Source organism: Gopherus evgoodei, unplaced genomic scaffold (genome assembly GCF_007399415.2).
Source record: "Gopherus evgoodei ecotype Sinaloan lineage unplaced genomic scaffold, rGopEvg1_v1.p scaffold_65_arrow_ctg1, whole genome shotgun sequence".
Taxonomy (NCBI): Eukaryota; Metazoa; Chordata; order Testudines; family Testudinidae; genus Gopherus; species Gopherus evgoodei.
Window position 1 is genome coordinate 657,705 of NW_022060086.1, and position 27,261 is coordinate 684,965.

The 27,261-nt window shown below is 44.9% G+C and overlaps 1 protein-coding gene across 1 annotated transcript; it reads left to right on the plus strand.

Moving 5' to 3' along the window:
* Nucleotides 1–210: 210 nt before the first annotated feature.
* On the plus strand, nt 211–26,663 carry LOC115643633 (olfactory receptor 52N2-like). Its single transcript, XM_030547634.1, has 4 exons — nt 211–301; nt 20,906–21,054; nt 24,689–25,249; nt 26,580–26,663. The coding sequence occupies exons 1-4, from the start codon at nt 211–213 to the stop codon at nt 26,661–26,663; spliced, it is 885 nt and encodes a 294-aa protein (XP_030403494.1).
* The last annotated feature ends 598 nt before the right edge of the window (nt 26,664–27,261 follow it).

Below are 27,261 nucleotides of genomic sequence, written 5' to 3' on the forward strand. Positions count from 1 at the left end.
ACCACTCTCAGGAGGAAACGTAGGACAGTGGTAGTTGGAGACTCTTCTGAGGGGGACCGAGGCACCTCTCTGTCACCCTAACATGGGAGGTATGCTGATTGCCAGGGGCCCATATCAAAGACGTTATGGAAGGACTGTCGAGGATCATCTCGCCTTCTGACTACAACCCCATGCTACTCATCCATGTGGACACTAATGACACTGCGAGCTATGACCCTCAGCCGATCTAAAGTGACTCCCAAGGCTCTGAGAGTACAAGTGAAGGAGTTTGGAGCACAGGTGGTGTTTTCTCTGGTTAAAGGTAGGGGCCTGGGCAGAGACAGATGCATCCTGGGAGTGAATGTCTGGCTTCAAAGATGGTGTCACCAAGAGGCTTCGGCTTCCTTGACCACAGGATACTGTTCCAGGAAGAAGGACTGCTAAGCAGAGATGGGATCCACCTATTGAGCAAGGGGAACAGCATATTTGGATATAGACTGGCTAACCTAATGAGAAGGTCTTTAAATTAGGTTTCCAAGGGGGCAGGTGACCCAAGCCTACGGGTAAGTAAAAGACATGGATATCTGGGAGAAGGGTCAGAAATGGGGGGAACATGGGCTCTAATAGCAGGGGTCATGGAGAGACAAGACAGAAACTGGGGGGAGGAGATCAAATCAGTAACTGAAATGTCTGCATACTAATGAAAGAAGTATGAGGAATAAGCAGAAAGAACTCATAGTGCTAGTAAATGAACACAACTGTGACATAGTTGGCATCACAGAGACTTGGTGGGACAATATGCATGACTGGAATATTGGTGCAGAAGGGTACAGCTTGCTCAGGAAGGACAGGCAGGGAAAAAAGGAAGAGATGCTGCCTTATATATTAACATATATATATACTTGGTCTGTGGTTGAGATGGAAATAGGAGACAGATTTATGGAAAGTCTCTGAGTAAGGATAAAAGAGGTTAAAAAAAGGGGTGCTGTCATTGTAGGGGTCTACTAGAGACCGCCAAACCAGGAAAAAGAGGTGGAGGAGGCTTTTTTTTAAACAACTAACAAAATCATCCAAAGCACAGGACTTGGTGGTGACTGGAGACTTCAATTACCCAGACACCTGTGGAGAAAATAACACAGCAGGGCACAGATTATCCAACAAGTTCTTGGAATATATTGGAGACAGTTTTTTATTCCAAAAAGTGGAGGAAGCAACTTGGGGAGAGGCTGTTCTAGATTTGATTTTGACAAATAAGGAGGAACTGGTTGAGAATTTGAAAGTGGAAGGCAGCTTGGGGAAAAGGAATCATGAAATGATAGAATACATGATTCTAAGGAATGGTAGGAGGGAAAACAGCAAAATAAAGAGAATGGATTTCAAAGAGGCAGACATTAGCAAACTCAGAGAGTTGATAGGTAAGATCCCATGGGAAGCAAGTCTAAGAATAAAAACAATTGAAGACAGTTGGTATTTTTCAAAAAGACATTATTAAGGGCACAAGAGCAAACTATCCCACTGCATAGGAAAGATAGGAAGTATGGCAAAAGACCACCCTGGCTGAACCAGGACATGCTGAATGATCTAAATAAACCCAAAAAACATGTCCTACAAAAAGTGGAAACTGGGTAAAATGACAAAGGATGTATATAACACAATTCTGTAGGGGAAAAATTAGAAAGGCCAAGGCACAAAAGAAGATCAAACTAGCCAGAGACATAAAAGGCAACAAGAAAACATTCTACAAATTACATTTCTTTTATACTTCTGTAACTAGCTAAGTTATAAGAATACAGCTAAATTCTGAAAGTATAGACATTTGCAGACAGGCATGAACATCTATATCCTAACACTTCTAATGTAATACAGCAAATGAAAGAGGATTGGTGGACATGGAAAGCAGTCAAACTTCAAGACACAGACAACAGACTTGATCTTAACGCATTCTAGGATGAACTGAAGGCAGTCTGTGGGCCATGCATTTCTGGCAGGCGCTATGCCAGTGTGCTTTGCCGGGCTGAACATTTTCTCAATTTATTAAACCAGACATCAACTTTTGACAGCAGCATTCTTGAAGAGATTTCTCAGTGGGCTAATGATTCACAGCTCATTATACCAACAACTCATGATGTGGTACAAAAAGATGTAAAACAGATAAAATCTGGAAAGGCACCTAGCGGTGATGTGATTCCATGAGAGATTTACAAAACTCCTGTATCTAAAACTAGAAATATGAAATATAACTCTGAGGGTCTATTGTAATTATGCAAATTGTGGGCCATTAATGGTGGATTGGAATCTTGATGACTCTCATTAACTAGGACAATTTACTTCAGATGGCTCTGTTTTACCTGTAAGTCTTCCTGTATATGTGTGTGCTGGCAGATGGACAATGACGTCTTACAGTGACATGTGAACATGTCACCTGAATTGGAATCCATCTTTAATTTAGTGCTTTTCCACTGAGAAGGAGAGGTGGGAACCCAGAGGGACAAAGGATTCCCCCCTTATGAAAAGTGGGTGGAACAGAGAAAAGGGAGCAGCCATCATGAGAAATCTCCTAACTGCCACTTGAGTTGGAACAAGAGCTGTAGCAGGGGAAAGGACTGTGCCCAGACTAGGAGGTCATCCAGGCTGGGAAAGAAACTTATTGAAACATCTCTCAGCATGAGATTTTTATCTGTACTCAGTTGTATTACTGTATTAGGCTTAGATTTGTGTATTTTATTTTATTTCACTTGGTAATTCACTTTGTTCTGTTACTACTTGGAACCACTTAAATCCTACTTTCTGTATTAATTAATCCAGAGTATGTATTAATACGTGGTGGGGGGCAAACAGCTGTGCATATTTCTCTATCAGTGTTATAGAAGGCGAACATTTATGTGTTTACCTTTTATAAGCTTTATATAGGGTAAAACGGATTTATTTGAGGTTTGGATCCCATTGGGAGTTGGGCATCTGAGTGTTAAAGACAGGAACAATTCTGTAAGCTGCTTAGTTAAGCGTGCAGCTTTTGGGCACTTGGTTAAGACCCTGGGTCTGTGTTGGAGCAGATGGGCGTGTCTGGCTCAGCAGAACAGGGTACTGGAGACCCAAGCTGGCAGGCAAAGCAGGAGCAGAAGTAGCCTTAGCACATAAGTTGGCAGTTCACAAGGGGAGTTCTGTGATCCAGCCCATCACACCCTCCTTTAATTCTTTATCTTTATCAGCTGCTCCATCGTTTTGCCAGGCATATATCAGATTGACAGGCCCATAATTATCTGTGCTATCCTGTTTACCCTTTTAAAAAATTAGTACAACATTCACTGTCTCAGTCTTCTTGCACTTCTCCATTTCTCCAACTAATTGAAAATTAACATTAACTGCCTTCTGAGCTCTTCAGCCAGCCCTTTCAAAACTCTTAGATGCAAGTTATCAGAATCTGTGGATTTAAAAATGTGTAACTTTAGTAGCTTCTTTTTAACATCCTCCTGAGATGCTAGACGGGGCTGGCTCCAGGCACCAGCACAGCAAGCAGGTGCTTGGGGTGGCCAAAGGGAAGGGGCGGCACATCCAGGTCTTCAGCGGCAATTCGATGGTGGATCCCTCGGTCCCTCAGTTCCTCTCAGAGGGAAGGACCTGCCATGGAAGTGCCACTGAAGAAGAAAGCGAGGCTCCGATTGAGGTGGCAAAAACCCTAGAGCCAGCCCTGATGCTAGTGGAATGTAAAAAGTGTTATCATCACCTTATGGTAAGTCTATATCATCTATTCTTTCCCCAAATATAGAACAGAAATATTTAGCAAATACTTTTGCATTTTCTACATTATTATTGATAATTTTACCATTTTCATCTAGTAAAGACCAATACCATTGTCTGGATTTTTTTTGTTCCTAATATATTTTAAATATTCCTTCTTATTGTCCTTAACTCTCTTGGCCATGGATTTCTCCTTGTGTCCCTTGGCTTCCCTAATCAGTTTTATAGATTCCATAAGTTCCCCTTCCTTCCATTTAATTTCTAAACCTACCTTCACTTCCCCTCTAAACGGGGTCAGATATTTTAGCCAGCACAAACTTCTTTCTTGATTGAACATTTTGTGACATTCTGGGCATCTAATGAGGGATTTTTAAAAGAGTCTCAATTATAATTCACATTTTTCTGATTCAATTCTTCCTCCCCGCTCCTTTGGCTCAGAGTTGTTTTCAGCCTTGTGAAACTGGCCCAGTTAAAGCCCCAAGTGTATCCATTGCTGGTCTGGAATTCCCCCAGGTTAGATGTGCACTTTCTGAGCAAGGAAACTCTCCTCTATAAGATATAGGCCTGGTCTACTCTAAAAATTTATCTCGAATTTAGCAGCGTTAAATCAAATTAATCCTGCACCCGTCTACACAACGAAGCCCTTTATTTCAATATAAAAGGCTCTTAACATCGATATCTATACTCCACACTGACGAAGGGAATAACGTTGAAATTGGTATTGCCATTTCCAATTAGGGTTAGTGTGGCCGCAATTTGACAGTATTGGCCTCCGGGAGCTATCCCACAATGCACCATTTTGACTGCTCTGGACAGCAATCTGAATTCAGATGCACTGGTCAGGTAGACAGAAAAAGCCCCGTGAACTTTTGAATTTCATTTCCTGTTTGCCCAGCATGGAGCGATGATCAGCACAGGTGACCATGCAGTCCCAGAGTCAAAAAAGAGCTCCAGCATGGACCGTACGGGAGATACTGAATCTGATCTCTGTATGGGGAGATGAATCTGTTCTATCAGATGAAATGCCAAAACATTTGAAAAATTCTCCAAGGCTATGATGGACAGAGACCACAACAAGGAGTGCTGCATGAAACTTAAGGAGCTGAGACAAGTGTACCAGGGAGCCAAAGAATCAAATGGACGCTCACGGAGGGTGGGGCGACTGATTACTTTAGCTACCCCACAGTTCCTGCACTCTCCAAAAGCAATTTGAATTCTTGGTTGAGATCCCAAAGCCTGAAGGGTCAAAAATATTGTCGCGGGTGGTTCAGGGTATATGTCGTCAGCCCCCTCCTCCCCCCACCTCATGAAAGCAAAGGGAAAAAAATCTTTTCTCACCTTTTTTCAATGTCACCGTATGTCTACTGGATGCTACTGGCAGACGCAGTGCTGCAGTGCTACATAGCAGCATCCCCTTCCCTTGCCTTGCGGATGGCAGATGGTACAGTAGGACTGGTATCTGTCATCGTCGTCCCGTGAGTGCTCTTGGCTGGCCTCGGTGAGCTCGGCTGGGGGCACCTGGGCAAAAATGGAAATGACTCCAGGTCATTCTCTTCTTTAAGCTTTGTCTAATGGAGATTCACTCCTGCCTGGAATATCATGGCAGCTGGAGGATGTCCAACCCTCCCCCCTTTGATCTCTGCTTGCAGAGGCAATAAAGTCAATGTTGTTTCAAATTCATGCATTCTTTATTACTTCATCACATAAATGGGGGATGAGCTAGAGCTGCTGTGGGAATTGAGAGGCGTCCAGTGCCTCTCCCCTGCCCCCAAGCTGCTGTGGCAAGAGAGGGCTGCAGGGAGTCCTCTCTCGCTGCCGCAGCCTCTGGCAGCCCCCGGCAGCCTGAACCCCAAGGCTCTCATCCACAGCCCTACTGCTGAGTCTTCACCCCCAGCCAGAGCCGTACCCCCTGTAACAAGGGGTGTTCTTGGGGGACATGCTGAGAGTATCAGTGCAGGACAAATTGCTTAGAGCAGGGCAGTCACAGCCAAAGAGAGAGGATTTTGGTTTCACCCCACTGGCTAATGAAAAGTCATACAAGCAATTCCCTTGGATGCACCAGTACCTTTGTATCACCACCAATAGCACTCTTTATATGAACAAATGGTAACGAAAATCAGTGTCCCCAATTAAAGATTCTCCTGATCCCAAAGGATCAAGCCCCAGACCCAGCTCAATATATCACTCAGATTTCACCCACAAATCGTGCTGTTGCCAATCCTTTTAGAAACTAAAATCTAAAGGTTTATTCATAAAAAGAAAGAAATATAGATGAGAGTTAAAATTGGTTAAATGGAATCAAATACATACAACAATTTCAAAGTTCTTAGTTCAGGCTTATGGCAGTGGTAGAATAAACTGCTGGTTCAAGACAAGTCTCTGGAGTACATCCACAGATTTGGATGCGTCGTTCAGTCCTTTATTCAGAGCTTCAGTTTGTAGCAAAGTTCCTCCAGAGGTTAGAAACAGTATTGAAGAACAAATGGAGGAGTTTCCAGGGCCTTTTATATCCTCTGCCATATGCAAGGACACTCCTTTGTTCTTACTGTGAAAAATCACAGCAGCAAGATGGAGTTTGGAGTCACATGGGCAAGTCACATGTCCATTCATGACTAAGTTATTTACAGGTAGAGCAGCCATTGTTCACATGATACCCTGAAAGTTCCCAGGAAGGCTCCTCAGATGTGGATTGAAGTATCCTAAGGTCCATTGTCAGTTAAATATTTCTTGATTTGGAACTTAAACTGAATAGTCCCTTCTCAATAAACTGGCCAAATGCTTCACTGGTGCTACTTAGAATCGAACACATTGAAATACAACACGTTACCCTTACAAGATTTGGTGCAACTTTATGACCTTGGTTGTAACAACGATCTATGCAGTCACAGTTCATTTAGATAATGTCACACCCCCAATGCAAAATTCATGCAGGAAGGAATGACATAAACATTAGCGACTGCATATCAAGAGGTGTCCATCCTTGGTTCTGTCTTACTAGAGTTAGTATTGGGTTAGAATCTGTATCAATGTATAACAGAAATGGTTCATCAAAGTCATGTTATGTAACATGATTGAATCTCTTTAAAAACTCAAGGTAAAACTTGGTTAGAACAATAGTGGATTGGATCTGTTTTTCCAGTATGGTTTCTGCATGTTTCATGTGATCTTGCCTAGAGCCAAAGAACATAGCTACTTAATCCATACAAGCTCTGCCGATGTTTGGAACCCAATTAATATCAAGTCAATGTAGATGTTAATGTTGTCCATGGTATAGGAATCTTGGCATTTATCCCGTGCACTGCCACAGGCTGGGGACCGCTGGACTAAACAGCAGTTCTGCAGAAAAGGACCTGGGGATTACAGTGGGTGAGAATTTGGATATGAGTCGGCAGTGTGCCCTAGTTACCAAGAAGACTAGTGGCATTTTGGGCTGAATTAGTGGGAGCATTGTGAGCAGATTGAGTGAAGTGATTATTCTCCTCTATGCAGCACTGGTGAGACCACATCTGGAGTACTGTGTCCAGGTGGGGGCCCTCCACTACAGAAAGGGTGTGGACAAATTGGAGAAAGTCCAGCAGAGGGCAACAAAAATGATAAGGGGGCTGGGGCAAAAGACTTACGAGGTGAGGCTGAGGGAACTGGGCTTATTAAGTCTGCAAAATAGAAGAGTGAGAGGGGATTTGATAGCAACCTTCAATTATCTGAACGGGGGATCCAAAGAGTATGGCACTCAGCTGTTCTCAATGATGACAGATAAGAGAACAAGGCGCAGTGGTTTCAAATTGCAGTGGAGGAGGTCTAAGTTGGATATTAGGAAACACTCTTACCTTAGGAGGGTGGTGAAGCACTGGAATGGGTTACCTAGGGAGGTGGTGGATTTTCCATCCTTATCGGTTTTTAAGGTCCAGCTTGACAAATCTGTGGCTGGGATGTTTTAGTTGGGGTTGGTCCTGCTTTGAGCAGGGGATAGGACTGGATAACCTCCTGAGGTCCCTTCCAACTCTAATCTTCTATGATTCTTCTATGATTCTATGATTTGATGATCACCTCTTCAGTTCTTTCCCTCTGAAGCACCTGACATTGGCCATCGTTGGAAGAGGATACTGGGACCGATGGACCATTGGTTTTACCCACTATGGCCATTCTGATGTTCTTTTTAGATTGCAGATTTATCGCCCCCTGCTGTAATCTATTAGACCCCTCTCCTCTCCCAGAGCTGAGATAGAACCCAGGAGTCCTCTTGGGGTCTCTCTGTCTCCTCAGTTCCTAAAAAAAGTAAGAATATACATTCAAATTTTAAGACTCCCCAGTGTCCCTTAAGTGACTTGATGTAAGATGTAAGAAAATGTTAGTACCACAGCTAAGTTGGTCTAATATTTATTTATTGTTATTTCTTTTAGACAGGAATTAGATACAGTGCCCTTGTCAGCTAATTGCTAAGTTATCTGCCCAAAGCCGAGAGTTTTCAGGTGTCTAATTAAATAGAGACCCCTTCAAGACTGTCCCTTGATGCACTGGGGTACCAGTGATGACAACCCTTCTGCCAGAATGGGTGCCCCTCCACTCTTGTCTTGCTGAGCCAGATACTCCAGTTCAGCTTCAGCACAGACCCAGAGGTTGGATTATGGACCTCTGCAGTTCACAGAAACTGAGATTCACTCGGCCCAGAGCTTCTCAGTTAACAGGGACTTTCCCAGTGTTTAGCCTTTCTGAGAGCCTGAACCGCAAATAAATCTGTTTTACTCTGTATATAGTTTGTTCAGGGTAAATTCATACAATGTCCTCCGTCTGTATCACTGGTGGAGAGAGATGCACAGCCTCCTCCAGCTACCAATTACTTACTCTGGGCTTATTAATGAACAAAAAAGTGATTTTATTAAGTATAAAAAGTAGGATTTAAGTGGTTTCAAGTAATAACAGACAGAACAAAGTAAGTCACAAAGCAAAATAAAACAAAACACGCAAGTCTAAGCCTCACACATTAAGAAACTGCTTACAGGTAATATCTCACTCTCAAACATGTTCCAATAAGTTTATTTACAGACTAGGCTCTTTCCTAGTCTAGGCACTATCCTTTCCCCTGGTAGAATCCTTGCTATTTCCAGCAGATGTCTCAGGTGGTAAGCAGGGGTTTTCTCATGACTGGTCTCCATTTTGTCCTGCACCGCCCCCCTTTTATAGCTGTGGCACAAGGCGGGAATCTTTTGTCTGTGCTTGGCCCCACCCCTCCTTCTAAATGGAAAAGTACAAGATTGAAGATGCAGCAAAGAGTCCTGTGGCACCTTATAGACTAAAAGACGTTTTGGAGCATGAGCTTTCGTGGGTGAATACCCACTTCGTCTGTTAGTCTATAAGGTGCCACAGGACTCTTTGCTGCTTCTACAGATCCAGACTAACACGGCTACCCCTCTGATACTTAAGATTTAAGATGGATTTCAGTGTCAATCAACATGGTCACATGTCCCTGTGAGACTTCATTCTTCATTACCCACCGGCTGGCCCACACATACACAGGAAGGCTTGCAGGTAAATGAGCCATTTACAACTCACTGTTTCTGAACCATCCTGAATGGTCTCCACTTAATCTGACTAAATTAGTAGTATAAGTTTATACCCTATATTTCTAACTTCAGAAATAAGAATTACACATGAATACGAATAGGAAAATGAAATTTAGCAGATTATAAGTTTTCCAATGATATGTTACAAAAGACCTTTTGCATTAATCACATTCCAGCTATGTCATTTTCAGATTCATAAGCCTTCCTCTCGGCCTCAGCACAGAGCTCAAGATTTCTCATCTCCCTTGGGGAAGGTCCTATAATTGCTGTTTACACCTAAAGCTGGATAAAAAGCACAGAAGTGAAGACATGGAAAAAGAGACATTAGCTAGCGTGTGTCCAGTCTCCAGCCTATTTCCATCCAGATGCTGTTTCTCCCCTTGAGGCTGAGCAAACTCCACTGAGATTGCACAGAGCTGTAATATAAACAGTGCACAGCTCTGTGTTGGCTCTCGGCGCGGGATGCTGCGACAGATTCTGGGGTGAGAGAAGTATGGGACGGGATTCCCAGGGAAGATACTTCCAACTCAAGATTCACAGGTACCCATCTCTTGCTGAAGAGCTCACCTGGTCGACAAACCCAGTGCAACATGGGCGTGATGGGATAGGGAGTAAGACTGTACTCCTTTCTGCTCTGCACAACCATTACATTTTCTTTTACCAGTGTTATCTGTTCAGACTTTCAGTGTAATTGAATGTTCCCTTGTTTGTGAGTGGTGAGTGTTAGAGGGCTTATTCCTTCACCTGCTTACTTCCTTGGTCCTTCTCGCCTGAACAGAGAGCAACAATACCCGAAGTCCGAAGGTGCAAACAATTTGATGTTTATTGGGGTGAACTTCCAGTAAGCAATGATTCAACTTTCCTTCCTCAGTGTCCCCCTTCCCAGCTCTGACACCACAGAACCTTTTCTGAGTCCCTGTTCCCATTTCCTGTTCCTATTCCCCCCCTAGTGAAACATAATTCCAATTCCACCATCCCCATTCCCTGTTTCCATTCCCCCTCTTACTTCCTGATTGACTCGCAGACTATATAGTAAAACTTGAGTTCTGCTTAGCTATACCTAAACCAATAATTTTACTGAAATTTAACTAACCAATCGTAACGTACTATAACATGATTATCTAACCAAATATATCCCACCACCTTAATTGGTTTACACCCAACAAATTAATTATACAACAGACAGAAACAATCACAGAACCAGACGGAGACCATGCAAATAAACAATAGCAAAGTGGGAACTCTAATGACAAAACAATACATAAGTGAGGATTTCACATCTACATCTATAAGGACACAAGGGATTCCCAGCTCTGTCTATTGATAAGTGAGTCCTTACCAGACAGAAAACTATCAAACTAAATTTCATAGATTCATAGATTCTAGGACTGGAAGGGACCTCGAGAGGTCATCAAGTCCAGTCCTCTGCCCTCATGGCAGAACCAAGTACTGTCTAGACCATTCCTGACAGACATTTATCTAACCTACTCTTAAATATCTCCAGAGGTGGAGATTCCACAACCTCCCTAGGCAATTTATTCCAGTCTTTAACCACCCTGACAGTTAGGAACTTTTTCCTAATGTCCAACCTAAACCTCTTTGCTGCAGTTTGAGTTCATTGCTTCTTGTCCTATTCTCAGAGGCTAGGGTGAATGAGTTTTCTCCCTCCTCCTGATGACACTCTTTTAGATACCTGAAAACTGCTATCATGTCCCCTCTCAGTCTTCTCTTTTCCAAATCAAACAAACCCAATTATTTCAGCCTTCCTTCATAGATCATACTCTCAAGACCGTTAATCATTCTTGTTGCTCTTCTCTGGACCTTCTCCAGTTTCCCCACATCTTTCTTGAAATGCGGTGCCCAGAACTGGACACAATATTCCAGTTGAGGCCTAACCAGCACAGAGTAAAGCAGAAGAATGACTTCTTGTGTCTTGCTCACAACACACCTGTTAATGCATCCCAGAATTATGTTTGCTTTTTTTTTGCAACAGCATCACACTTGACTAATATTTAGCTTGTGGTCCACTATGACTCCTAGATCCCTTACTGCTGTACTCCTTCCTAACCAGTCTCTTCCCATTCTGTGTATGTGAAACTGATTGTTCCTTCCTAAGTGAGCACTTTGCATTTGTCTTTATTAAACTTCATCCTATTTACCTCAGACCATTTCTCCAGATCATTTTGAATTATGACCCTATGACCCTTGCAATCCCTCCCAGTTTGGTATCATCTGCTAACTTAATAAGCGTACTTTCTATGCCAACATCTAAGTCGTTGATGAAGATATTGAACAGAGCTGATCCCAAAACAGACCCCTGCGGAACCCCACTTGTTATACCTTTCCGACAGGATTGGGAACCATTAATAACTACTCTCTGAGTACAGTTATCCAGCCAGTTATGCACTCACCTTATAGTAGATCCATCTAAGTTGTATTTGCCTACTTTATTGATAAAAATATCATGCGAGACCATATCAAATGCCTTACTAAAGTCTAGGTATACCACATCCACCACTTCTCCCTTATCCACAAGACTCATTATCCTATCAAAGAAAGCTATCAGATTGGTTTGACATGATTTGTTCTTTACAAATCCATGCTGGCTATTCCCCATCACCTTACCACCTTCCAAGTGTTTGCAGATGATTTCCTTAATTACTTGCTCCATTATCTTCCCTGGCACAGAAGTTAAACTAACTGGTCTGTAGTTTCCTGGGTTGTTTTTATTTCCCTTTTTATAGATGGGCACTATGTTTGTCCTTTTACAAAGATAATAGCTAGAGGCTCAGATACCTCCTCTATTAACTCCTTGAGTATTCTAGGATACATTTCATCAGGCCCTGGTAACTTTCAGGCATCTAACTTTTCTAAGTGGTTTTTAACTTTTTTTTTTTAATTTTCCAAACCTACCTCCTTCCCATTAGCATTCACTATGTTAGGCATTCCTTCAGACTTCTCAGAGAAGACCAAAACATAGAAGTCATTGACCATCTCTGCCATTTCCAATTTTCCTGTTACTGTTTCTCCCTCCTCACTGAGCAGAAGGCCCACCCTGTCCTTGGTCTTTCTTTTGCTTCTAATGTATTGATAAAAAGTCGTCTTGTTTCCCTTTATTCCCAAAGCTAGTTTGAGCTCATTTTGTGCTTTTGCCTTTCTAATCGTGCCCCTGCATTGCTGTGTTGTTTGCCTATTTTCATCCTTTGTAATTTGTCCTAGTTTCCATTTTTTATATGACTCCTTTTTATTTTTTAGATCATGCAAGATCTCGTGGTTAAGTCAAGCTGGTCTTTTGTCACATTTTCTATCTTTCCTATCCCGCAGAATAACTTGCTTTTGGGCTCTTAATAGTGTCCCTTTGAAATACTGCCTACTCTCCTCAGTTGTTTATCCCCTCAGTCTTGATTCCCATGGGACCTTACCTATCAACTCTCTGAGCTTACCAATGTAAACAAAGTCAGAATGAGCTCTACCCTGACATCTGGCGGTGAATTATGGGGAATGTGGAAAGGAATTACAGGTATTTGCATTGGCACACTCACCCCACCTAGCATAGCCCACGGCAGCATGGGATGGTTATTTTGACAGCTCTGGGATCCCCAATTTCTTTGTTATTGGGGCAGGAGGAATAAAGAGTTGTCACCCTGATTACGTGAATGAGGAACTATGAGACTGCTTTATAACAGAGATGTCTCAATATCAATTAAGTAGCACTTGCTAGACAAGGGACATAGGTGCCAAAACCCATTGAAATGAGAGAGGTTGGGGACTGGTGTGTGTACCTGATGGTATGGGCCCCTTTTTGAGGGCCTGGAACACCAATTGCACATCCTCCTCTCTCTGCTTTTGAAGAGTAGAGCTAATTTTGATTCCATTAGGGGTCCATCTAGAGGCTGCTGAGCTGAATTCACTTTGGGCCAATGGTGCACCAGCGCCGGGGCTACCCTACTACGAGCTGAAATCACTAAAAGAGCTAAGCTTACTGAGCTGAGATCACTGAGTACTGTGTTAACTAGTGGGGGAGCCTGAAGATCTATCGCTAAGCGACTGGCAGAGTGGAGCAGTTTGCAGCATGTTGGAGCAGCCCATGGAACAGTGAGCAGAGTGGAGCGGTTTGTGGGGATGCCTGGAGTGGCTCACGAGTCAGCTGGAGGAGCGGCGGAGCTGGTGTAGTGGAGCTGGTCATGGTGAAGGCTGCAGAAGAACTCCACGGAGAGATGGGGCAGTTGGCCCTGGCCCACGTAAGGTGCCCCTTAACACCCTCATAGACTCATAGACTCATAGTTCAGAAGGGACCAATATGATCATCTAGTCTGACCTCCTGCACAAGGCAGGCGACAGAACCCTACCCATCCACTTTTATAACAACCCCTAACCCCGGACTGAGTTATTGAAATCCTCAAAATTGGTTTGAAGACCTCAAGCTGCAGAGAATCCACCAGCAAGTGACCCATGCCCCACGCTGCAGGGGAAGGCGAAAAACCTCCAGGGCCCCTGCCAATCTGCCCTGGAGGAAAATTCCTTCCCGACTCCAAATATGGTGATCAGCTAAACCCTGAGCATGTGGGCAAGACTCACCAGCCAGCACCCAAGAAGGAATTCTCTGCAGTAACTCAGTTCCCATCCCATCCAACATCTCCCCGCAGACCATTGAACAGACTTATCTGGTGATAATCCAAAATCATTTGCCCAAATTAAACTATCCTATCATAACATCCCCTCCATATACTTATCAAGCTTAGTCTTAAAGCTAGATAAGTCTTTTGCCCCCACTACTTCCCTAGGAAGGCTTTTGCAGAACTTCACTCCCCTAATGGTTAGAAACCTTCGTCTAATTTCAAGTCTAAACTTCCTAATATCCAGTTTGTACCCATTCGTCCTCGTGCCTACATTAGTACTAAACTTAAATAATTCCTCTCCCTCCCTAACGTTAACCCCCCTGATATATTTATATAGAACAAGCATATCCCCCCGCAGCCTTCTTTTGGCCAGGCTAAACAAGCCAAGCTCGTTGAGTCTCCATTCATAAGGCAGGTTTTCCATTCCTCGGATCATCCTAGTAGCCCGTCTCTGGACCTGTTCCAGTTTGAATTCATCCTTCTTGAACATGGGACACCAGAACTGCACACAATATTCCAGATGGGGTCTCACCAGCGCCTTATATAACGGTACTAACACCTCCTTATCCTTGCTGGAAATACCTCGCCTGATGCATTCTAAAATCGCATTTGCTTTTTTAACACCCGTATCACATTGGCGGCTCATAGTCATCCTGCTATCAACCAATACCCCAAGGTCCTTCTCCTCCTCTGTCGCTTCCAACTGATGCGTCCCCAACGTATATCTAAAATTCTTATTATTAATCCCTAAGTGCATGACCTTGCACTTTTCACTATTGTATTTCATCCTATTACTATTACTCCAGTTTACAAGGTGGTCCAGATCTTCCTGAATAGTATCCCTGTCCTTCTCTGTGTTAGCAATACCCCCCAGCTTTGTGTCATCCGCAGACTTTATTAGCACATTCCCGCTCTTTGTGCCAAGGTCATTAATAAAAAGGTTAAATAAGATCGGTCCCAAAACCGATCCTTGAGGGACTCCACTAGTAACCTCTTTCCAGCCTGACAGTTCACCCTTCAATACGACCCGCTGGAGTCTCCCCTTTAACCAGTTCCTTATCCACCTTACAACTTTCATATTCATCCCCATCTTTTCCAATTTAACTAACAGTTCCCCATGTGGAACCGTGTCAAACGCCTTACTGAAATCGAGGTAAATTAGATCTACCGCATTTCCTTTATCTAAGTAATCCGTCACCTTCTCAAAGAAGGAGATCAGATTGGTTTGGCACGATCTACCTTTAGTAAATCCATGTTGCAATTCGTCCCAATTACCATTGACCTCTATGTCCTTAACTACTTTCTCCCTTAAAATTTTTTCCAAGACCTTACATACTACAGACATCAAGCTAACAGGCCTATAATTACCCGGATCACTTTTATTCCCTTTCTTAAAAATAGGAACTACGTTAGCAATTCTCCAGTCGTACGGCACAATCCCCGAGTTTATCGATTGCTTAAAAATTCTCGCTAACGGGCTCGCAATTTCACGCGCCAGTTCCTTTAATATCCTCGGGTGGAGATTGTCCGGGCCCTCCGATTTTGTCCCATTAAGCTGTTCAAGTTTGGCCTCTACCTCAGTTGCGGTAATATCCACCTCCATATCCACATTCCCGTTTATCATCCCTCCATCATCGCTAAACTCCTCACTAGTCTTATTAAAAACTGAGGCAAAGTACTTATTTAGATATTGGGCCATGCCTAGGTTATCCTTAACCTCCATTCCATCCTCAGTGTATAGCGGCCCCACTTCTTCTTTCTTTGTTTTCTTCTTATTTATGTGGCTGTAGAACCTTTTACTATTGGTTTTGATTCCCTTTGCAAGGTCCAGTTCAATGCGACTTTTAGCCTTCCTCACTTTATCCCTACATGTTCTGACCTCACCAAGGTAGCTTCCCTTGCTAATCCCGCCTTTCTTCCACTCCCTGTAAGCTTTCTGCTTTTTCCTAATCCCCTCTCTGAGTTGCTTGCTCATACAGCTTGGCCTACAACTCCTGCCCATGGTCTTTTTCCCCTTTCTTGGGATGCAGGCTTCCGACAATTTCCGCAGCTGCGACTTAAAGTAATTCCAGGCTTCCTCCGCATTTAAATCCACAAGTTCCTCCGTCCAATCCACTTCCCTAACTAATTTCCTTAACTCTTTAAAATTAGCCCTCAAGAAGTCAAAAACCCTAATCCCAGATCTACATTTGTTTATCCTTCCATCTAGTTTGAACTGAATCAGCTCATTATCACTCGAACCAAGGTTGTCCCCTACCACCATTTCTTCTATGAGGTCCTCACTGCTCACCAAAACCAAATCTAAAATGGCATCCCCTCTCGTAGGTACTTCAACTACTTGATGAAGAAATCCATCCGCTATCACATCCAGAAAAATCTGACCCCTATTATTCTTGCAAGCACTCGTCCTCCAATCTATATCCGGGAATTTGAAGTCTCCCATAATCACACATTTCCCCTTTGTGTTTACTTCATTAAAGACATTAAAGAGGTCTCTATCCATCTCCAAATCAAATCCCGGTGGTCTATAGCACACTCCAAGCACTATCTCAGGGGAGGCTCTAGTTGCTTTTTTACCCAGTGTGATTTTTGCCCAGACAGACTCTGTCTTATCCATTCCATCGCTTCTTATTTCATTACAGTTAATCTCATCATTGATGTACAAGGCTACTCCACCACCTTTGCCTTTCTTCCTGTCTTTTCTAAACAGCACATAGCCTTCAATACCTGTACTCCAGTCATGAGTACTATTCCACCAGGTTTCTGTTATCCCTATATTATCAGGTTTCACTTCCTGCACCAGTAACTCCAATTCCTCCATCTTGTTACCTAGGCTCCTAACATTAGTGTACAGACATTTTAATTTTTGGCGTTTGGCGTCAGTCACATTCTTTCCCCTGTCGTGCACAGACCTTCTACCACCAGCATCACCCGTTAATCTGGTTCCTACTCCACTATTGCTCCTTGGATCAATTCTTTGGTCTGCAAGGGTATCCCCTCTCACTTTGTTTACTTCCCTCTCCAGGTTATATTCTGGCGTGGAGATCTCCTGAACATCTCCCAACCATCTCCCCCAACTTCCTAGTTTAAAGCTTTCTTGATGAGGTAGGCGAGCCTCCATCCTAGAATTCTATTTCCCTCCTTACTTAGATGAAGTCCATCCTGAGCGAACAGTTTTCTATCCGTAAACGCTTCCCAATGACTGTACATCCCAAAGCCCTCCTTATAACACCAATGCCTGAGCCATGTGTTGATCGCCATAATCTTGTCACTCCTTCGTCGCCCCGCTCTAGGAACCGGCAGAATCCCACTGAAGATCACCTGAGCCTCGATTTCTTTGAGCGTCTTCCCCAGTCTGGTATAGTCCTCCTTGATACAGTCCAGCGAGTAACTAGCCGTATCATTCGTTCCCACATGAAGGACAATCAACGGATTCTTTCCCGCTCCTGCTAGGATCCTATTCAGCCTCAGGTCCACATCCTGTGTCTTAGCCCCTGGCAGACAGCACACCCTTCTGTTCTCCCGATCAGGTCTAGTTACAGGCCTGTCTATTCTTCTCAGTAAAGAGTCTCCAATCACGTAGACTTGCCTTTTCCTGACGACAGTGTGATTCTCCGGTCTATCCCCCACACCAGCTGGCCGCAAGTCCTCTCGATTTGTATTCGCCCTTACAATCCTCCTAGGGCTCATACTTGGTGTCACCTCCATTGACTCCTCCCCTCCTTCTGCAGGACTAGCTGCTCGTCTCTTTTTCCTTGCCCTCTCTCCTTCAGCAGCCTGCTGTGCTCCATCTTCATTTTCCAACTCAGCAAACCTCTTCCTGAGTTCTATTTCTCCATCGCTGGCCCGTCTTTTCCTCTGCCTGGTTCTCCTAGTCACATGCTTCCACCATCCACTTTCCTCACCCAGCAGCCCCTCCTCAGAGTTCTTTGGTACTGCTTCTATCCACTCGTCTGAGCTTGTCCCCTGTGCGTCATCATGTCTGTGATCCATCATCTGCTCAAATCCCCTTCTAAACTCAGCCAGAGTTTCCACCTGCATCTCCAGTCCCCTTACCTTTTCCTCCAGCAGCTCTATCAGGTGGCACTTCATGCAGACAAAACTGCTTTCAGGTGCCCCTTCCAGAACCATGTACATGCCACAGCTACCGCATCCGGTCATCCTCAGTGTGTCTCTACCTGCTGCCTCTGCCTCCATCATACTCTTCCAACTCTGTGCCTGGCAATCCATGCCTCACACTGCACCACAGGCCACCAACAAGCACCCGGCTGCTGGCAGACCCCTGCCCCTTCCCTTGTCTGACTTCCTGGTTTCTCTGCCTTGGTCTCCCCTGGAAACTCCCACTGGAACTCCCCTGTTAGCAGCTCTGTTGGCTGGCTCCTGCGCCGCTGCAGCTGTCTGTGCCGCTGCCTGAGTGCCTGGCTCCTTATATAGGACCCCTAATCAGGTAAGCCCCACCCCCAACTCAGGGCTCAGCCTCGCTCCCAGCACACGGTCCCTAGCAGCCTGCACACACACACAAACTCCACAATACAATCCACAAACTACAAAAACCTGCTCCTCCAACAGAACTCCCACTGAAACTCCCCTGTTAGCAGCTCTGTTGGCTGGCTCCTGTGCCGCTGCAGCTGTCTGTGTGCATGTCATAAACAGATAGCTAAGGGTTAATGTCTCTTTCACCTGGAGCACCTGACCAGAGGACCAATCAGGAAACCGGATTTTTTCAACTTTGGGTGGAGGGAATTGTGTGTCTGAGGTCTTTGTTTTCTGGCTGCCTGCTTTCTCTGAGCTTTGGAGAAGTAGTTCTGTTTTCTAATCTTCTGTTTCTAAGTGTAAGGACCAAGAGATCAGATAGTAAGTTATATGGTTTCTTTTCTTTGGTATTTGCATGAATATAAGTGCTGGAGTGCTTTGATTTGTATTCTCTTTCTTTCATCTCCATTTGTCGCCTGTGTTCAGCTTCTTTGAATTGCTCTTCGGCCTTAATTTTTGCCTTAGAAGGCATGATTCCTGTTTTCTTGTGTTGGGGTGCCCTCCGGTGTTTATCCTCTGAACTGCAGGTTCTCTGTTGCCTCCTGAAGTCTGCCTAGCAACAGTGCCTTTAGCTAATCTTCAATGTCAAGTAAACCTGAAAAACCACTTTATTTGCATTTATATAGTGCTGGTATGACTCTCAATGGGAGTGCTATTGTGTGACAAAAGACCCTTAACAGTCTGGTAAATGGCTTCTTGCTTAACATGCAAGCCACAAACTGCCAGAGAGAGCAGAAAAAAAAAATTCTTTCTGGTTCCCTTTTAAAACCAACTGTTCCTCTCTGCTAAAAAGCCCTTAGCAGAGAAAAGAAAAATATAATATTCCTACTGGCTTCTGGGTTCTGTCTATATCCCACCCGCTGCTACACCATATCATAACCTTAGTCCCAGATTTGGACCTTAGCGTCCAAAATATGGGGGTTAGCATGAAAACCTCCAAGCTTAGCTACCAGCTTGGACCTGGTACTTGCTGCCACCACCCAAAAAATTAGAGTGTTTTGGGGCACTCTGGTCCCCCTGTAAAACCTTCCCTGGGGACCCCAAGACCCAAATCCCTTGAGTCTCACAACAAAGGGAAATAATCCTTTTTCCCTTCCCCCCTCCATGTGCTCCTGGAGAGATACACAGACACAAGCTCTGTGAATCCAAACAGAGTGACTCCCCCTCTCTGTTCCCAGTCCTGGAACAAAAAGTACTTTCCTCTTCACCCAGAGGGAATGCAAAATCAGGCTAGCCACTTCAACACACACAGATCTTCCCTGATTTCTTCCTCCCACCAATTCCCTGGTGAGTACAGACTCAATTTCCCTGAAGTAAAGAAAAACTCCAACAGGTCTTAAAAGAAAGCTTTATATAAAAAAGAAAGAAAAAATACAAATGGTCTCTCTATATTAAGATGACGAATACAGGGTCAATTGCTTAAAAGAATATTGAATAAACAGCCTTATTCAAAAAGAATACAAATCAAAGCACTCCAGCACTTATATTCATGCAAATATCAAAGAAAAGAAACCATATAACTTACTATCTGATCTCTTGGTCCTTACACTTAGAAACAGAAGATTAGAAAACAGAACTACTTCTCCAAAGCTCAGAGAAAGCAGGCAGCCAGAAAACAAAGACCTCAGACACACAATTCCCTCCACCCAAAGTTGAAAAAATCCGGTTTCCTGATTGGTCCTCTGGTCAGGTGCTCCAGGTGAAAGAGACATTAACCCTTAGCTATCTGTTTATGACAGTGTGCCCTCCCCATTTCCACCCAGGCTGGAGGGGTAAAACTCTGGGGTGGCACTGACCAGAGACTTTCGGGTTGTTGGACTTTGGGGTGATAGGACTTAAGACCCTAAGGGGGAAAGGACATTGCCAAATGTACTTGGAGGTGGGTTTTTTGCTTATGGTTTGTGTTATAATCCTGTTTGTGGTGTTTCTCCAACGTGATACCACATTGTTTTCCTCCTTTATTAATAGGATTCTGCTACATTCAGATTCCGTGCTTGCGAGAGGGGAAGTATTGCCTCCTAGAGGCGCCCGGGGGGTGTGGTATGTAAGTGTCCCAGGTCATTGGGTGGGGGCTCGAGCCGGTTTTGCATTGCGTTATGGAATTGGAACCCCTGGATACTGAACCCGCCCCTTGTTGCTGCCAACTCAGAGGGGCAGAAGGGTTACATCAAAATCCACCTTCCTGAAATCCATTGTCTCTATTTTGCTATACTCCTTTCTACCCCTCTTTAGAACTGTGAACTCTATGATTTCATGATCACTTTCACCCAAGCTGCCTTCCACATTCAAATTATCAACGAGTTCCTCCCTATTTGTTAAAATCAAATCTAGAACAGCTTCCCCCCAGTCACTTTTTCCTTTTACACCTTCTAGGCTCTTCCCTTTTCCTGGAGGTGATAGATCAGATCCCCTTCCTAACAGCCTCAGATTGCCTTACTGGTTGGGAATGCGAGGATGTGACCGTTCATTTCCCAGCTTACGGCTGCCTCTGCTGCTTGGCCAAAGGCTTTAGCCTAAGAGCAAGTCATCAGACTATCACAGGGAGAGAAGGCCCTTACACAGATACAGCAAATTTCTTAAAATATAGGCCTTTGCAGGCAGGCCTGAATATCTATATCCTAACAGTGAGTTAGAGTAAATATAAATGCGTGATCTAGTTTATTTATCAACAAATTCATAGACTTCATGATCAGAAGGCACCAGTAGATCATCCTGTATTACCTACTGTATAATACAGGGTGTTACATTTCACCCAGTTTCCCCTCTATTAAGGCCAAAGACTTGTCTTTGACTAAGACTAGTCTACAGTATAATTTCACCTCATAGAATCATAGAGCCACTGGATGAGAAGGGACGGCAAGGGTCATCTAGTCTAACCCCTTGCCAAGATGCAGGATTTGTTTTTTCAAAACCATCCAGGACCGATGAGTATCCAACCTTCTTTGGAAAACTTCTAGCGAAGGAGCTTCCACGTCTGTTCCATTGTCCTCCTTGTCTTACAGTTAGGAAGTTTTTCCTGAGATTTCATCTAAATCTGTTCTGTTGTAGTTTGAACCCGTTGACTCTTGTCTTGCCTCTGTGGCAAGAGAGAACAACTTTTCTCCATCTTTTTTATGGCAACCTTTCAAATATCTGAAGACTTCTCTCATGCCCCTGCTCAATCTCTTCTTTTCCAAACTAAACATACCCAGTTCCTTCAGCCTTTACTCATGTGGCTTGCATTCCATCTCTTTGATCATCTTTGTCTCTCGCCTTTGCATCCTTTCTAATTTCTCTAGATCCTTCCTATACATTGGTGACCGAAACTGGACACAATACTCCAGCTGATGCCTAACGAGCGCTGAGTAGAGGAATACTGTCACCTCTGGAGATTTGCATGTTGTTAATGCAACCTAAAACTTTATTTTCTTTCTTTGCAATAGCAAATAAATCCACTCCCGCAAGACATGTAGATATATCAACCTAACACCAGTGTAGACAGGGCCAGCTCTAGGCACCAGCTTATCAAGCAGATGCTTAGGGCGGCAACTCCAGAGCGGGACGGCATTTTCAGCTGTTAGGCGGCAATGACCTCCCGCTGAATTGCCACAGATCGCGATTGCAGCTTTTTTTTTTTTTTTTTTTTTTGGCTGCTTGGGGCGGCAAAACCCCTGGAGCCGGTCCTGGGTGTAGATCCCACTATGAGGTCAACCTAGCTACCACTGCTCACGGAGGTTGATTACCTACGCTGATGGCATGGCAGTGCTGCTGTAGCATTTGAAATGTAGACAAGCCCTCAAGCAGATCTTCCAGAAATGCATCCAGTCTGGATCTGCAGACATGGATACCTGGAGAATCCATCACTTCCCTTTGCTGTTTGTCCTTATGGTTAATCAACCTCAGTGCTAAACACTTGGCCTTTATTTCCAACTGAAATTTATCTCGCTTAGGCTTTGCTCTGCCTTTCTCCTCTATATTATAGAGCCCGTTATTACCCATGGTTTTCTCCCCATGAAATTCTCCATTTGATCATCTTTTTGATAAGATAAATAGATGAAGCTCTTTAAGTCCCTCGCTGGCCGGCATTTTCTGAAACCTCCAATCCTTTTTGTGGCTCTTTTCTGAATGTTCTCCAAATTTTCAAATTTTGAAATGTGGAAGCCGGAAATGAATGCATTTTGTTTCACCAATGCCATATACAGAAGTAAAATCCTTCCCCTGCTCCAGCTCACCATTACGATGAGTTGGTTGTCCACACTGACCCCTAAATCCTTTTCAGGGTCCCTCAACTCCATAATACAGTGATTGAGTCTATGGGTCATTCCTGAATTCCCTGTTCTGAGATGATAACTTTGCATTTGACTGTATTAAAACATCTGTGTCTGCCCTGACTACCTCACTGTAACCACTCTGCCAGTTTTGGATCCCCTGCTCTTTTATCTGCAGTGATTTTCTATTTGCTTCCATATCATTGGTGAAAATATTGAATAGCATAGGACCTGCAGAACTGTACTAAAAACATCCTCATTCCCTGCAATACCCCATTGACAACTGCTTCCTGAGATCTGTTAGTTAGCCAGTTTTTAGCCTATTTTACATCTGCTCTGCTGATATTGGATAGTGTTTTTATCTGATAGTTTCCCCGACTACATCAAATACCTCAGAGACATTGAAGTCTATTGTACATGTACAGTTCCCTTTGTCAACCAATTGTGTACAGTCATTAAAGGATGAAAACTTATTTGGCAAGACCTGTTTCCATAACCCTGTTGGTGACTTGCATCAATTATATTCTTAGACTTTTTGTTAGCTAATCCCATGCCAGATTTTCCATTTTTTCCTAACTTCTCATATCCTTTAAAAAAACTTTCCCTTTAATTTTAAATAGTTTATGTTTCTGGTGTTCATAACTCTCAGGTTCTACTACAGATGCTGCTTAACATCCTCCTTAACTGCTAATGGTCTAGGAAGTATTTCATCAGCTCATCTGATATGAGATCTTCACTTTCTTGACTGTGGAATTGTGGCTTGTTAGCTATCTATAAACTCTTCTTAAAGAACTTCCGATTTTCCTTCCTGTTTTTCTGAATATTTTTTCCTCCCAGTCAGTTCTGTGGATAATTTGTCATCTTTGAGGAATTAGCCCTTTTGAAGCACTAATTATCTATAGATATTACTGGTTGGGAGCTGTTCTCTGTTTGTTCATTTGAATGTAATCAGTTCTATTCTGTTATTTTGTTCTCCTCTATCATATGCCCCCTTCTTTGTGGCTTCTCTAAACTAAACAGTCCCAGAATTTTCTGTCTGTTTGCTCAGGAATAGCTCAGTGGTTTGAGCATTGGCCTGCTAAACCGAGGGTTGTGAGCTCAGTCCTTGAGGGGGCCACTTAGGGATCCGGGGCAAAATCAGTACTTGGTCCTGCTAGTGAAGGCAAGGGGCTGGACTTGATTGACCTTTTGGCATCCCTTCCAGTTCTATGAGATAGGTATATCTCAAAATATTAAATATGACAGCCTCCTCCATTCTCACAGCCTGTTTCAGAAATCCTTTTTCTATCTGCTATATCCTTTATAGAGACTGGGTGATCAAAAGTGAGTGCGTTTCCAGAGGAGGTTGTTCTCCATCCCATTCTTTGGGCATCTGAACATTTTCTTTGTTTTGGCTGTGAACGAGCAGGTGTTTCCACGGAACAGCTATCAATGACACCCTGGTCTTTTCCCTGAGGTGGTTCTAGCTGGAATGATTCCCCTTGATACATGGATTGGGAAAGCTTTTTCCTTTTCTTTCTTTTTCTTTCTTTCTTTCTTTCTTTTTTTTTTTACAATTTCAGATGTTGAGCAACCCGGTACATGGGGGAATAGCAATGACTTTCTAGCCTGGCTTTCATTGCATTAAGGATGAATGAGGGATAACAAGTATCCACACTTGTGTTTCCTACTGGTGCTTATTAAGGTTTCCCAGACCACAACATGTAGAAATTATTGCTGCATGGAGGACCATCAGATATGGAATTGGCATTAGTAGGGTCAATTATTCATAATTCATTTATCTGAAAAATGAAAATGTGTGCCAAGAACAACCAATCTGTTTCACCCATGAGAAAAGTATCCAGTAGTGCAAGAAGTGGCTCATATTATCACTGTCTCTGCATCCAGGGTTTTCTACTGCGACCATCATCCTGGGCCCTGGGAACGCCTCAGAGTTGAACAACTTCTCCCTTACTCCATGTCAGATTCTAATAAAACCGACTGCACCAACCCCTCCACCTTCATCCTGCAGGGCATTCCTGGCCTGGAGGCTGCCCATGTCTGGTTCTCCATCCCCTTCTGCACCATGTACTTCATAGCTGTCTTGGGGAACTTCATCATCCTGTTCATTGTGAAGACGGAACCAAACCTCCATGAGCACAAGTACTATTTCCTTTCCATGCTGGCCATCACCGACCTGGTCCTGTCCACATCCACCCTGCCCAAAACGCTGAGCATCTTTTGGTTCAGTTCCAGGGAGATCGATTTCAGTGCCTGCCTCACCCAGATGTACTTCATTCACTGCATCTTAGTGATGGAGTCTGGGATCTTCGTGGCCATGGCACTTGATCGCTACGTGGCCATCTGCAGTCCCCTGAGACATTCCACCATCCTGACATACCCTGTTGTGGCCAAGATCAGACTGGCCTTGGTGTTGGGTGGCATCATGTTCATACTGCTCTATCTCTTCCTCACAAGGCAATGGCCATATTGCAGAACCAACATCATCCCCCACTCGTACTGCGAGTACATAGCTGTGGTGAAGGTGGCCTGTGGCGACACTCGTGTCAGTAGTTACTACAGTCTCTTTATGGTACTCTGTGTGAGGAGTCTGGATATGATTTTTATCGCAGGGGATGGGGAGGAGTGGGGGGCAGAGACTCAGGGGAAGGGGAGGAGCAGGAGACAGGGACTCAGGGGAAGAGGAGGAGCAGGGGGCAGGACTCAGGGGGAGAGGAAGAGCAGGGGGCAGGACTCAGGGGAAGGGAAGAAGCTAGGGGCAGGGACTCAGGGGCTGGGGAGGAGCAGGGGGCAGGGACTCGGGGGAAGGGAAGGAGCAGGGGGCAGAGACTCAGGGGATGGGGAGGAGCAGGGGCAGGGACTCAGGGGAAGAGAAGGAGCAGGGGGCAGGGACTCGGGGGGAGAGGAAGAGCAGGGGCAGGGACTCAAGGGAAGGGGAGGAACAGGGGGCAGAGACTCAGGGGAAGGGGAGGAGAGAGTGGCATAGACTCGGGATGGGGAGGAGCAGGGGGCAGGGACGCAGGAGAAGGGGAGGAGCAGGGGTCGGGGACTCAGGGGGAGAGGAGGAGAAGGGGGCAAAGACTCGGGGAAGGGGAGGAGCAGGGGGTGGGGACTCAGGGGAAGGAGAGGAGCATAGGGCAGGGACTCGGGGGCACGGGAGGAGCAGGGGGCAGGGACTCAGGGAAGGGGAGGAGCAGGAGGGAGGGACTCGGGGGAAGAGGAGGAGCAGGGGGCAGGGACTCAGGAGAAGGGGAGGAGCAGGGGGCAAGGAATCTGGATGGGGAGGAGCGGGAGGCAGGGAATCAGGAGAAGGGGAGAAGCGGGGGGCAGGGACTCAGGAGAAGGGGAGGAGCAGGGGGCAGATACTCAGGGGAAGGGGAGGAGCAGGGGGCAGGGACTCGGGAGAATGGGAGAAGCAGGGGGCAGAGACTCGGGGGAAGGGGAGGAGCAGGGGGCAGATACTCAGGGGAAGGGGAGGAGCAGGGGGCAGGGACTCGGGAGAATGGGAGAAGCAGGGGGCAGAGACTCGGGGGAAGGGGAGGAGCAGGGGGCAGGGACTTGGGGGAAGAGGAGGAGCAGGGGGTAAGGACTCAGGGGAAGGGGAGGAGCAGGGATTGCATCAAGCCTGAACCAATGCTGATCCCAGCAAGCACGGTGATGGGGGGTTCCTGAGTGAAGGGGGTGGGTAGGAGAGTTTGTGTTTTGGAGAAGATTGGATTAATGAAACACCACAAAGGGGGCTTGTTTTAAGTATGCCTGGCTGAGTGTCATGGATGCCTGGGGGCACTCTGGCGTGGCAGCCATGTGCAGGAACTTGGGCAGAGTGGACTGTGCTCTTGAAAGCTTTTACTTCCCAGTCGGAGTGAAGCTCATCCCCCAGGCTGCTCTAAACTCTGCTGCAGCCGGGAAGCGAACAGTCCAGCGAATCAAACCACTGTAACTGGGTCCTTGCCATCCACATGCTCTACAGCAAAGGGCTGGCTTAGCAGAGAACCCAGCTGGGCCTGTCACTGCGCAGATGGCTGGAAGGCTGGTCCTGTGGTCTGGGCACTGCTCTGTGACTTTAGAAAGCTCGGTATGATTCTCTGGCCATGTGTGACCATGGGGAATCCATTGGCTGTCTCTGAGCCTCTTCACAGGTCTATAATAGGCGTCGGGAAGATAAATACATTCTAGATGCTCAGATAAGAACATAAGAACAGCCATCAGACCAAAGGTCCATCTAGCCCAGTATCTGTCTATCGATAGTGGCCAATGCCCGGGGTGCCAGAGGGAGTGAACCTAACAGGCAATGATCAAGTGATCTCTCTCCTGCCATCCATCCTGCCATCCATCTCCATCCTCTGACAAACAGAGGCTAGGGACAGCCATCCTGCCATTCCTTACCCATCCTGGCTAATAGCCATTTATGGACTTAACCACTATGAATTTATCCAATTCCCTTTTAAACGGTGTTATAGTCCTAGCCTTTACAACCTCCTCAGGTAAAGAGTTCCAAAAGTTGACTATGTGCTGCGTGAAGAAGAACTTCCTTTTATTTGTTTTAAACCTGCTGCCTATTAATTACTTTTGGTGACCCCTAGT

What these genes read in the sequence shown, in the direction of transcription:
- LOC115643633 (XM_030547634.1), top strand. Translation starts at nt 211, where the DNA reads ATGACCCTCAGCCGATCTAAAGTGACTCCCAAGGCTCTGAGAGTACAA. An exon ending in TGAATATCTATATCCTAACA is followed by an intron (nt 21,055 to 24,688) that starts GTGAGTTAGAGT and finishes TTCATCCTGCAG; the next exon opens with GGCATTCCTGGCCTGGAGGC. An exon ending in GTTACTACAGTCTCTTTATG is followed by an intron (nt 25,250 to 26,579) that starts GTACTCTGTGTG and finishes ACTCTGCTGCAG; the next exon opens with CCGGGAAGCGAACAGTCCAG.